We start from the raw sequence: 14,227 nt of genomic DNA on the forward strand, positions 1-14,227 counted from the left end.
CAATATAAAAGGAACGCAGTAAGAACCATCTATATTCTATCAACAGGGGCCATGTGAGTTAATGACAAACACTAAAGACCTATAATTAAATTACTTGATGACAAAGACACAGGATTTGTTTTACTAAATCAAGGAATATGAAATAGTTGTATATAACTAGCAAATTATAGTCAGTTAGGAACATGCAATCAATATGACAAAGAATTTCATTCATCCTAAAAATGTATTTTTTCCTCCATGAATTTAGAGGTAATTGAATCTAGCAATCTGGTCCAGTTGAGTCAAATTTCAGCAACTAAAAGTTAATTCAATAAACTAAAACAAGTCCCAAAAAGGATGCTAAATATTTTAATAAACATAAGCTATAGCATTAAAAGAAAGCATATTTTCACACATTTCCCCACACTATCTCCAAGGCACAAAGGTTTAGAAAATCAAGTGGTTATAAAATATAGAAAACCTTGCCTAGTAAAGCTGCAGCTGAATTATCTACAAAAATCCACAAAAGGTAGTTACACTGCTTTATAAATAATGATAATTTATAGAAAGTAAACATTTAGTAATACAATCTCCAGCTAAAATAAAAGCAAAACAAAGGATCCCTTGGGACAGCAACATCCAAGCCATGAGTAGTTTCCACTGTTGCTTAAAAGTGACTGGATTTGTTTAATGTTTTAAACATTGATGGACAGCTCTTTAAATTACTGGAAGAAACATTGTACACTTCTGTTGGAATACAGAAAGCCTTTGTACAGAACATTCAATGCGAAGGATGGCACAATTCTGGGTCTTTCTAATCAAACACCGAAAGCCACGCAGAGAACATTAACCTCTCAGTAACAAGGGCCAGCAAGGTCAACGCTATATTGGCAATAGTGAAGATCTTCCATCGGTTCTTCAGCTCCTTTAACCAACTTGCCACTGGAACAAAAATAAAACACACAATTTACTGAATTCAGCAAAACAGATAACATTGTGGCTGCTTAACACCATATCCGAGTCTGTGTTCCAATTCAGATCTCATTACATTTTTATGTGCTAAAATACAAACTATTACAAGTATATTTTAAAAATATGAGAAACAGTTAAATTTAATTCCTTACTTTCTGTAGTCAACACTACACTATCTAAAGCAAAGATAGATAAGGTGGGCAAAAAAGAAGAAAGCTGATTAAGTAACAGGGAAGATTTACATTGGAAGCAGAAAGCTTAGACACAACCATAAGGTCATTTGCTTAAAACCTGTTGAGAAACCAGGATTATTTATTTAGAAAGCTTGTTTTATCTTCTATTCAAGAAAGGAGGTAGGAGGAAATCATCACAAATTAGGCTTGTGGAAAATGAAATTTCTGAAATTCTTTAAATCACAGGAAACAACAAGTTCAGAGTGTACTTTCCTGTTACCAATCTCCTCAGTTTAGCAATAATGATGGAAAAATCATTGGGATTATTTCAAGTCAGGGAAACTCTGAATCACAGAATTGTTACGACAAAGAATGAGGCTACTTAGCCCATTGTGCCTGCACCAGCTCTTCAAATCAGCATCACTGGCCCTAGGGCCAATTTCCAGCATTTTCCTCTTTACACTTGCACATTATTTTACCCAAATAATCGGTCAATGCCCTCTTGAATGCCGCAACTGAACCTACCGTCACCATACTTCCAGGCAGAGCATTCCAGACCCTAACTACTTGCTATGTGAAAAAAAATCCTCACATCATCCTTGCTTATTCTGCAAATCACTTGAAATCTATGCCCACCCCTTATTCCCTTTATAGCGGAAACAGTATCTCCTGCTCAATTCTATCTCACCCACTCAATTTTGATGTACCCGGTCTCCTCTCAACCTCCTGTTCACATCCTTCCCATAATGTAGCACCCAGAAGTGGACACTCATAACTGCACAACAGAAGGAAATTTTGTTCACTATAGTTGTTAAATCTGGAGTGGGGTGAAACAGATAAAACCCTGCTCAACAATTTTAGAAAGAATGGGAATAAACAGAAACATCTGCTTCATTTCTACATATATAATGGGTATACAATGATACTTGTAAATAGGAGAAAAATGCCAAAATATTCATTTTCACACCTATCATTTACACCTACTTTGTACCCAATTAATTCCTTCGCTATCATTAGCATGTCTTTCATATTTTGTTCTGATCACCCTCACCATTTGTTCCACTCACTCTTCCTCCTGTTTTGCCAACACCATAAAACCATAATTTTCCAGTTCCCTTCAGTTCTGAAGAGTCATCTTCTAACTTCAAACACTAACTCTTTCTCTAAGCACAAGTGCTGACAAACTTGCGAAACTTCTAAAGCATTTTCAGCTTTTTTTCCCCCCAAACAGACAGTTATGGTTGAAATAAACCAGCAATTTAGCTTCTGATAGTCAGTACAGGATCATATAAGTATCCAAAATTTAAAGCACAAAAAAATTCAGAAACCTCAAGCTGTAATAGAAATTAGACAGCATCCATAAATGTTTGAAGGTTTTTGCAGCACAGTGGCAGTGTCCCCACCTCCAAGCCAGGACACCCCAGTTCAAGTCCCACCTGCTCCGTAGGGGAGTAATTACTTCTCTGAACAAACTGGTGAGAAACTATTGCCACAGATAATGAATGCGTGAAATAAATTTCCGGATGAAGAACTGACTAAGGTTAAATGAAATCTTAAGTGGGTAAATTACATTGAGAAGCAGAAGAATTAAGAACTTTGGCGATATAATGTGATGTTTTTCAGTTGAGCAATCCTAATGGACTTGGCATTTTTACAGTAAAAGATCAACACGTGGAAGCTGGGAATTCAAAACAAGAACAAGGAAGTGCTCATTATAGAATAATATTCTACTTAACTCTAGCTGGAGTGATCTCGATTAGTGGATAGCTTTTATACAATCTGCACTTTCATATTATGAACAACACTTCACATGACTCTCTTCTGCCTTCAGAGGGTCACACGTATGCTAAATACCATATCTCAAGTAGTTCAATCAATTGTCATCTTCTTTTGTTTAATTCAATGAAGATGACATTTGAATATTTTACTTGCAATATCTGTTGTGCCATAACTTGTCTGGAGTCTATGCCTCACATAATACTCAAAAGTCTAAACAGCCTTTCCTCTCCAAACTTCTTAATGCCCTCCATCTTTCCTTTGATTCCATGCTTAAATCTCTCCAGTGTTTGAATCCCCACATTACTGAAACTGCTCTAACAGTATTCTCCATGTCTGTTAGATGTTGTATTCAGTATTGCTCCTACTCTACGCAGCCTTCATTAGAATTAATCATAATATCTTCCTCTGAAACCACCCCTCGACTATTCAGTTCAATTGGATTACTCCTGTTTTGTTCTGCAGTTATACAACTGTGGCACAGTGATAGTGTCCCTACCTCCAGGCCAGGCAACCCCAGTTCAAGTCTCACCTGCTCCAGAGGGGAGTAATTGCTTCTCTGAACAAACTGGTTAGAAAATACTGCCACAGATAATGAACTTGTGAAATAAATTTCCTGATGAAGAACTGACTAAGTCAACTGAAATTTTAAGTGGATAAATAACATTGAGAAGCAGAAGAATCAAGAATTGTGGAGATATAATTGATGTCTCTCAGCCGGTCCGTGAAGTGTCCTTTCAGAAAATCATAAAAAGACATGGGGTCAACTTACACACTGAGCTGATGATACCCAGCATATAAGTGTGGTACTGCCCCAGTGTTGCCAGTGGGGCTTACATTCAGTTTTCTTCCATGTAGACACCGGAACACTGAAGACACTGAGTTTCCAGCCACTGTCACGTATTCCATAAACTCACCACCAATATCCGTCTTCGTCCCAGAAGACCTTATCAGAACAGAATTAAGCCATCAAGTCTGCTCTGCCATTTGATTATTCCAATAACTAGTTCAGGTGAACCAAGCCATTTGCAACTCCCAATGCTATATTCAATCCAAAGTTAAAATTATAAAACCACATTCTTGCTGGTGAGGATACCCTTCGCTCCAGTCACAACATTCCATCTAGCCCTCATTCATGATATGATCACTAGACTCAAACATTTCCTGAGCATCTTTCTATTCTCCAATCTCCACAGACTTCAGTTCACCCAAAATACTTCCCTACCCCACATGAAGACCTGTACACACACTGACATGTTTACAGCAAAGTGAAATTTGAGTAAAACAAGTTAATGACGTTAGTTGAATTATCTGCTGTTGATGTTTCAAAGGCAGATTCTTAACACTTTTGAAGAACTGTTCTAATTGAAGGTATTTGCAGTCATTTCACAAAAACAATTAAATGAGTGCAAAGTGGTTATCTTCCACTGCATTCTTTTGGTTCCCCATTCTTCTTCCACCAGTAAACACTGCCTCAGGTACTCTCCATTCCGTGTTCTTAGTCACTAACGTCTGCACAAAAACTCTGCTTTCACTGCCAAGAATACAGTTTCAACAATTAGTTAACCTTCTGAAACAAAGGCATACAAATGTTCCTGAATTCATACAATATTATTCCTCACAGTATTTCAGTACTTAAAAGGAGATTGTGAGAATTCCAATCTTGGTCTGTAAAGATAAATAAATTCCCTAAGGTCTGCGAAAGAGGGCAGGAAGAATTCTGTAAGGATGTAAGATATTTGAGTGTATTTTCTTCCTTTGGAAAAGCCCCTTTCATTTGAGGCCTTTCCTCATTTAGATCCAGACCAGACTGTTCCTTTTCCCCTACTCCATGTTTAATAATTATTCACAGATTATGCAGTCAATTTTGCATCCCTACTTCTTGCTTCAATTTCAGTCAGCAGAAATGGATACATTCAGATGATTATTCTAATTACTTTTAGAAGAATGTAACATGTAATTAACTTTTCAAAAAAATTAATACGTAAAATGTGTGTCTCATTCACTCAAATTAAGCATCTGTCATACAATTACAGGCCTAGATTTTACAGAAACAAGGCATCTAATGGTGTCTGGTATTAATTAGACATGTTTAAGTTTCCAATTTCCTTGCTTTGCCAAATTGTGGCAAGTGTGGAGCTGACAAGGGATACATGGCAGCCAATTGGTCCAATAAGTAAAGGAAAGACAGTGAAAAGAGCAAATTAGAATGGGTGACTCTAATGTTAACAAGTGCAGAGACAGAGATAGCAGGAAGGACTGGATTGAGAGAAAAAGGGAGAGAGACAAAGATTAAGTTTTCTTGTAATACTTTTCAATGCAATGTTTTTCAAAATTAAAACATGAAGGAATGAGACTGCACATTTATCTAGGTAATTTTCAGTTTCTAGAGCTGGATTGCTAGTAATTAACACTTCTCACAGTGTTAAACAGGTATTTAGACATGAAATGACAACCTTCTGTAGTGAATTTAGTTTACATCAAGTGCGAATAAAAAACTTCACACCATTTAATGCTGAGGCAGAGAACAAGATGTTGTTTTCATGAATAACATGACCTGACACTGACTTTCAAATACTGGCATTTAATGGTACAACATAAAGTTGCTTATTCTTTACACAAATAACAATAGGCATTGCTGAAGAAATATTTTTCCAAAGCCTTTTGTCTTGCACTCAACAGGACAATTTATGACAGTGGAATGCTGATCAGTTGGCAAGTTGTCTCTTGACTGGAGGAGGCTTTGCAGAAAGAATATTTATATACATGCTGTCTGCTGCAATGTAATCAAATAAGTGACAGCCATTCTCTAGTCCATTTCCCAGAGAAATGTCCTGACCAGTCAACATGCCTGGCTTAAAATTTTAACAAAGCTTGGCAGTTGACTATCAGTTATCGTCTGGTGCATTCATAATTCCTCCACTCATCTAAATCCACTTCTCAACCAATGAGCATTCCCCTCAAAAACAGTAAAAATGCTGCTTCCTTTTTACATTGCTATTTCTTGTGAAGTGCCCTAAATTGTGCAAGATGAAAATCTTTGGCAAAGTGTTTTATTTTGGCAATATTCAAACTCTCTATTTCCAAATGAATGAAAAAAACAATGAATGTTATGAAACTTCCTGCTGTTGAGACAGCAAAATTTGGCTTAATAGGCTAGCCTTTGGGTAGTACAGATTTAAAACAAAATTACCTTTTAAACCAGGCTTGCTTCCATTGTAAGAATTAAAACATATTCACCCTCATCAGTTACCTAATGACTAACTGGTGAATTACAACTCAGTGTGAGTGAGGTATACTTCACCTTACATAGCATTAATATTCTCTCACCCTGAGGCCACCACCGCCTCCTGCAGGTGTAGAATTCATCTGCTGCTTTTCCAATGCCTCCTGCTTTTGCTTCTTTCGCTCCACCGATTCAGGATTCTTAATGCCTCGGTGCACATTCTTAACAGGAAAAATGGGAGAAATGTTTCAAATTTCAAATACACCATTGAAGATGCTACTCAATTGCAAAACAAATCTCCAAAGAAAATGTCACTTTTGCAGAAGATAAACCCATATTGGTTGATTTGGTCATCAAACATTTGTTTTCTTTCAAAATGTCTTGAGAAACTTGTTGAGCAATGAAGAACCTCACTGTGTAATCAAGTCTTCATAAAAATCAAAACCACCAACACGTTGTCAACTTCATTACTGTTTGGAAGAAGGCACAGAGTTGTTTGCAAAGTGTTGTAGAACAGAGGGACTTAGGGATTCAGGTAAATAGTTTGAAGTTTACGTCACATTTCGTCAGGGTGGTTAAAATGGTGTTTAGCACGTTGCCTTTGTGCCTCAGTCCTTTGAGTGTAGGAGTTGGGACGTCATGCTGAGGTTGTACAGGCCACTTACAGAGTACTGCATCCAGTTCTGGTTGCCCAATTATAGGTGGGATATTATTAAGCTGGAGAGGGCTGAGAAGAGATTTACCAGGATGCTGCTGAGTATGGAAAGTTTGAGTTATAAAGAAAGGCTGGATAGGCTGAGACTTTTTCCGCTGGAGCACAGGGGGTTGAAAAGCGACCTGATAGAAGTTTATAAAATCATGAGGGGTATAGATGGGGTTAATGTTAGTTGTCTTTTCCCTAGCGTGGGGGATTTCAAGACTGGGACCACATTTTTAAGGTGTGAGGAGAAATATTTAAAAAGAACATGGGGATCAACTTCTTTTACATGGTGGGTGGTTCACATGTGGAATGATCTTTCTGAGGAAGTGATGGATATGGATACAATTACAATGTTCTTACTCAAATATCTTTTAAAAATAAATAGGCAACATTTGGAGGGATATCAGTCAGGAGCAGGCAGGTGGGACTAGTTCAGTTTGGGATCAGAAACAAATTGTGAGAAAAATTCAGGTCAGGCAGCATCTGTGGAGAAAAATCAGAGTTAACATTTCCAGTTGAGTGACACTCCCTAGGAATGGAGCTGTGGATTTCTCTCCGCGGATGCTGCAAGACCTGCTGAGTTTTTCCAGCAATTTCTGTTTTTGTTTCTGATTTACAGCATCTGCAGTTTTTAACTGAGTTCAGGATTATGTTCAGCATGGACTGAAGAGTCTGTTTCCATTCTGTAAGACTCTAAGGATTGGGCCATATTGAAATATTGCACCAATGTGCAACGATATAGTGCCTTGAACATGGAAAGCATCCTAAAAGCTCTTCACAGAGACATAACTGGACACAAATGGGCACGAAGCCAAACTCGTATCAGAAAAGTGAAATAATAACTTCAGAAAGCTGGGCTTTAAGAGGGAAGTATGTAGAGCTGGGTTTAGTGAATAAATTCCAGAGATAAGTGATCAAGCACATGACTGTGAATGATTTTACTTTGTTTCGTTATTGTTACAACAGAACTTAAACTGGACATTGAAACAAAACTCTAAAAATCATGTGAATGTTATGGCAATAATCAAAACTCGGTAATTTGGAAAGCGTAGCTCAGAAATAGTGGTCTATGTTGAAAAAACTTTCAAAAAGTTTTGGATACGCGTTTTAAAAATAAGTTTAACAATGTTTTTCAGATGATTAAACCTGGAAGATGCAGAATACAATGAAACAAGTCAGGAAAAGTTGATTTTTGGGTTGTCACAAATACAAATTTACCAATTAACTCAGACATATTCCCCCACATCTACAATTACTGCTGCCCTTCCTGTGCTCCAAACCACTGACAGATTTCAAGAAAACAAAACATTAATTAAAAAGAACAAAGAAGAAACCAAAGAACCATGGCCTCTGGAAATCCTAAACAAAAACAGAAATTCCTGGAGAAACTCAGCAGCCCGTCAGTATCTGTGGTAAGAAAGTGACCCTTCTTTCGATTTCAAGAAAACAAAACATTAATTAAAAAGAACAAAGAAACCAAAGAACCACGGCCTCTGGAAATCCTAAACAAAAACAGAAATTCCTGGAGAAACTCAGCAGCCCGTCAGTATCTGTGGTAAGAAAGTGACCCTTCTTTCGGGTATTAATTAACATTCTTACCTCCTTCTGCCTCTTCTCAGCAGCTTCTGCTAATTGTCGTCTTCTGGTTTCCTACACATTGATAAAAAGGAATTCAAAATTCAGCATCTTGTAGTCAAAAAATGTTCAACATTGTGAAGTTGTTTTTCATCATTCTGATTGCACTGATTTGATTTCAAATCTCACTGAAAAACTAATCTTGGTTTATTCATGTTTTCCTAAAGATTTCAATAATGGAACCAAGTTGATATAGAAAATCTTTATTCAAGCTTGGCAATTCTACAACCCTCTGGGGGTAACTGAATTTGTGGCTCAGGAACTTTCAATTCCAGATTTACTAACAAATTCAAATACCACCAGTAGTCGTGATGGGATTTGAACCCACTTTCCCAGAGTATTCTGGATTACCAGTACGATGACATTATCAGAAACAAAAACAGAAGCTGCTGGAAAAGCTCAGAAGTTGTGGACTTCTGAGGAAGGATCACCAGACCCAAAATGTTAACTCTACTTTCTCTGCACAGATGCTGTCAAACCTGCTGAGCTTTCTCAGCAACTTCTGTTTTTGTTTCCAATTTACAACATCCATAGTTCTTTCGGGTTTTGCAATGATATTATCACTTCGTTATTGTCTCAGATCCTAACAGGACGAGATAAGGTGAATGCGCTGAAAATGTGTTGCTGGAAAAGCGCAGCAGGTCAGGCAGCATCCAAGGAACAGGAGAGGAACATTAGGAGGCTAATGCCCGAAACGTCGATTCTCCTGTTCCTTGGATGCTGCCTGACCTGCTGCGCTTTTCCAGCAACACATTTTCAGCTCTGATCTCCAGCATCTGCAGTCCTCACTTTCTCCTCGAGATAAGGTGAATGCCAAGAGCAAGTTTGGTCATTTGGGAGAAGACGGGAACTAGGGTGCAGTTTAAGAATGAAGACTGAAATGTGGAGATTTTTTTTCTCTTGAAAAGGCAGCATCCATAGAGAGAAAGCAAGCTAATGTTTAGAGTCTAGATGACTCCTCATGACAAACGCTGTCTGACCTGCTCTGATCTCCAGCATTTTTAGTTTTCAGAACAGATTCCAGCATCTGCAGTAATTTGCTCCTAATCTTTTTCTCTCAGAGGGACCTTAAAGTTTAGAATTCTTTTCCCCAGAAATCAGTGGAGGCTGGGTCACTGAATTTAGTGAAGGCAGAATGAGATAACTTTTTGATCAAGGAAGTCAAGGGTTGAGGGGTGCAGATAGGAAAGCGGAGTTGAGACTATAATGAGACCAATCTTTATGTTGTTAATGGTGGAGCAGGACCAAAAAATGCAGGATGGTCTACTCCTGCTCCTAAGTCCTATGTTCCTACTGTATATTCACAATCTACTGGTTTGCTTTTCTGCATAAACGAACAATTAATTTTTAAAATTCAAGGGTGAAAATGACAAAACACCCCACGCTTTTTAAAACATTCATTTAGTCACCAGTCAACGTTCTCACAGCTGCACCCATTGTTTGTAGCCTCTTGCAATCAGTTGAGTCAGATTAAATTTTACTGAAATCTACAATTTCGTACACATTTTTGTCCATAACAAATGCCTTCTAACTCTCCTAGCATTACATATCTGTCCTAGTTTAACCTATAAATTTAGAAATGTATTTTTAATTCCAAAGTCTAAATCGTCAATATAAAATATGAATGTTAGTTTTATCTACTGTTTATCTCTGCAGAGAGTTCAATGAGATTGGTGAAGCGAGACTCTCCTTTGAAATCCACATTGACTATTCAATTTTCCATTGTACAAATTAATTTCGATCATACCCTCAACTAGGAACACTTTTTTTGTAATGATGCTAACCTGACAGGTCTATTTTCTACCCCTTCTTAAATATAGGTGTAATGTTAGCTGGTAGTTCTCTGCCAGAAACTTTTCTCTGAAATAAATATCAGGCTACATGTAATAATGGGTCTGCTATCCTTTCACTAATACTTTTAAAATGTGCACAAGTAACACACCTGCACCATGAATCTTAGCCACTTTAATTAATTTATTTCCTACATCTGTTTATTTTAAGCACAGTTATACCATTTCTGACATCTCAATGTCAAGCTGATCTGTCTCCTCGGCATTTCGAAGCAATTATTTAAGATTTCAGCCATTTCATTGTGATTTTATCCTGTCCACCCCTTCGATAGCTCCATTCCAATCCCAACTAGTTTTTATTTGTTTATAAATGCAATATATTTTAAATACCCACCTTTGGTTCAAATAGATTAGATCCACGCATTTTGAACTCTTGTAAATTACTGCTTCTATCTCTAATCACCCTTTCTCTCCAAAGTCCCTGAACATACCATAGCCTCTCCTCTCCAATCCACTTCCATCTTTCTTAAACTCCATGTTTAAATCCTTCCACTCAGCATTCTGTTCCTGCCATAGCTCTTATCGAAGCTACAAGTTGCATCCAAAGGAACTGCAACAAAGACAACCTTTCCCCTCTTTGACTTGTTTGCAGCTTCTGAACCAGTTGCCCACTCCATTCTCTGTTGTCCGCTGGTGGGATTGTTCTAAGCTGGTCCATTCTCATTTATCATTATAGCCACACATGCAATGGCTTCTCTTCCTGCAATTGCATCATTACTTTGGGTCCCTTCCCAGCCCCACTATTCCCCCTCCAACTTTTCATCTGCACACTGCTCATTGGGTACATGCTAGGTTTTGAATGTATGCTGACAACAGCCAGTTCCAACTCACCAGCACCTCTCTCAACCCCCAACTGTTGCTAAATGATCTCACTGCTTATTTGATATGTATGAACAGAAACATCCACCAATTAAAATTAGGGAAGACTGAAGCCTTTGTTCTGAGGCAGGGTTACCAGACCATAAACTTTAACTCTCATTTCTCTGCATAGATGCTGCAACTCCTGCTGAGCTTTCCCAGCAATTCCTGTTTTTGATGCTATTTGGATAATTGCTTTTATTTATTTGTGCTTTCATTTATTTTATCTGTTCCAGATTATTGCCCATACCAGAGCCAATAATAACAGGGGAGGATGGCATTAAGATCCTCACATTGTGGATATATTGTATCGCCTTTCCCTCGGACAAAATAACATTGGGAGATTTCAACTATGTTCACCATTTAGCTCCCCAAAGTCCCCATGATTCGTTGTTCATAAAACAGAAGCTCACATTATGGAAATGTAGTGCACATGTATAAATTACTGACATGTATACTAGTAACAAAGTTCAGGTTACATCATACAGTATGACAGTTCACAGCATGCATTTGTTAACTAAGTGCCCTGGCACCAAACAATTTAGTTAGACAAGGCATGGTCATGTGATGTGACAAATAGCTTGAAGATATACATGGAGAATTATATTCAGTTAGTTACTTTTCCTATTCTAGCCTGAACTCAGGGCAAACATATTACATCATGTAAGTTTAATACCTAATATCACTGCTCCAAAAGTGAATTAGTTACTGCAATTAAATCTTAGATCACATGATATGTTAACATTGCTTTGACAATTCATTCAAATCTCCCAAAACGGAATGCCAGGAGTACAGTATATACTACTGTATATACTACAGTATATATGATCAGCCATGATCATACTGAATGGCGGTGCAGGCTCGAAGGGCTGAATGGCCTACTCCTGCACCTATTGTCTATTGTCTACTTTGGCTGTTCTGCAGGAGTTGCAAGTTGCGCGCTGCACTTAAAATGGCAGTTTAAGCAGCTTAGATGAATTATGATTAGGCATTCTACAAAGAACACAACACAATTAGCAGAACGATACGTATGACTTGTGAATGGGTAGTTAACCCTTGTAACACTGCTCTGCTAACGTACTCCAAACTTCTTTCTCACTTTCCTTTCAAGATTCTCTATGTAGGATTCAAGGAGTAAGTAAAAGGATAGAATGACAATTATGATTTCACTGAGCGCTAAATCACAAAACAAATTTGAGCAGCCAAGTAACAGGACTGAATTGTTGAGACCTATAGAAAAAAAACGATTGACCTTACATTGGCATAAAACAATAGTATACTCAACTCTTGGTCGTTTTTTTGCTATTTAAAAAACATTCACCTAAATGGCATGAAACTAACTCATCAAATTACTGCATCATTTGTTACAAACCATAAAAATGACACAAAGAATACACTGCATTTTGCAAATAGAATCATAGAGTCAGAGTTGTACAGCACAGAATGCCAACCAGATATCCTGAATTATTCCTATTTGCCAGCATTTGGTCCATATCCCTCTAAACCCTTCCCATTCATGTACTCATCCAGATGCCTTTTAAATTATACCAGCCACCACCAATATCCTCTGGCAGCTCATTCTATACATCTTCTGTGTAAGAAAGTTGCCCTGAGGTACTTTGAAATCTTTCTCTCTTACCTTAAACCTATGCCCTCTTCTTGACTCCCCTACCCTGGGAAAAAGACCTTGGCTATTCACTCTATCCACGCCTTTCATGATTTTACAAACCTCTGTAAAGTCACCACTCCATTTCTGATATTCCGGGAAAATAGCCCCAGGCTATTAACCTTCTCCCTATAGCTCAAATCCTCCAAACCCGACAACAACATTGTAAATCTTTTCTAAACCCTTTCAAGCTTAACAACATCTTTTCTACAGCAGGGAGACTGGAAGTGAGTGCAGTATTCAAAAAGTGTCCTAATCAATGACCTGTTCAGCTGCAACATTACACCCCAACTCCTATACTCACTGCACTGACCATTAAGGACAAAAGGTACTAATTGCCTAATCTGAAATTTAAAAAAACAGAAAATGCTGGAAATATACAGCAGGTAAGAGAATGCCTGAAGTGAAAGAGAGTTCACATTATCAGAACAATTCTGACTAAAGGCCACCAACCTGAACCACTGATGCGACGACTGACTTGCTTTTTAAAAAAAAAATCACTGCTGCAACATGCATTTTACAATAACGTTGCCATGTTTGATATGTTCAAACAGAAGTCACCAAAAACATATACATTTGCTGCAGTGAGGGAAAAACAACTATGTTTCCATATTGTCAAAATGATTCAAATTATTTGAAGCCATTCCAAAAGAGCAACACATGAGGCAGTTTCGAACCTGAAAGCTAACAAACATCAGCACAAAGCCGTTGGAATAAACCTGCAGAACAGGATCAGGAAGTTTGCAGTGTGTCGAGGTCAATATTGAGTTAAATATAATCTAAAATTTTTAAAAATCCAAACCAAACCAACAGGCACAAAGTTAAATAAATAGATAAATAAAATTAAAATAAACATAAAATAAACAGTAAAACAAAAATTGCTGCAGCAATGGTAATATTAGCATGATTATTCCATACTGAATGTGTTTTCCTGAGGAATGCTTTTGGGAATGCGTGTTTTGTTATTAACATTGTTTGTGCAACACTCAGTGCAAAACCTGGGGCCCAGTGACAGCTCTGCCATACTACACTCCTGGGTACCCCAAAAATTGCTGCAGCAATGGTAATATTAGCATGATTATTCCATACTGAATGTGTTTTCCTGAGGAATGCTTTTGGGAATGCGTGTTTTGTTATTAACATTGTTTGTGTTCAGACAACACTCAGTGCAAAACCTGGGGCCCAGTGACAGCTCTGCCATACTACACTCCTGGGTACCCCCTCTGACCGTTCATCTCACCCTCCAACCCAAACCACAACCCTCCCCAATCTCCCCACAACTCAACCGGAAACCACACCTCTAACCCCACATCCCTCCCTCCCCATCCACATTCCTCCTTCTCCTCAACCCCTTCCCATGCCTTAACACTCTCTCACCACACCCACCCACTC

General features: G+C 38.0%; 1 protein-coding gene across 1 annotated transcript in view; it reads right to left on the reverse strand.

Annotated features, from left to right (window-relative positions):
• Positions 1-330: 330 nt before the first annotated feature.
• Positions 331-14,227, reverse strand: part of LOC122557635 (small VCP interacting protein) — a 17,808-nt gene continuing 3,911 nt past the window's right edge. The window contains exons 2-4 of the mRNA XM_043705423.1: positions 8,426-8,476; positions 6,231-6,347; positions 331-921 (exon numbers count right to left, since the gene is read on the reverse strand). Coding sequence (XP_043561358.1) covers positions 907-921; positions 6,231-6,347; positions 8,426-8,476 — 183 coding nt within the window. The 3' untranslated portion in view covers positions 331-906. The remainder of the gene's footprint in view (positions 922-6,230; positions 6,348-8,425; positions 8,477-14,227) is intronic.

The sequence above is a fragment of the Chiloscyllium plagiosum genome, chromosome 16 (genome assembly GCF_004010195.1).
Source record: "Chiloscyllium plagiosum isolate BGI_BamShark_2017 chromosome 16, ASM401019v2, whole genome shotgun sequence".
NCBI lineage: Eukaryota > Metazoa > Chordata > Chondrichthyes > Orectolobiformes > Hemiscylliidae > Chiloscyllium > Chiloscyllium plagiosum.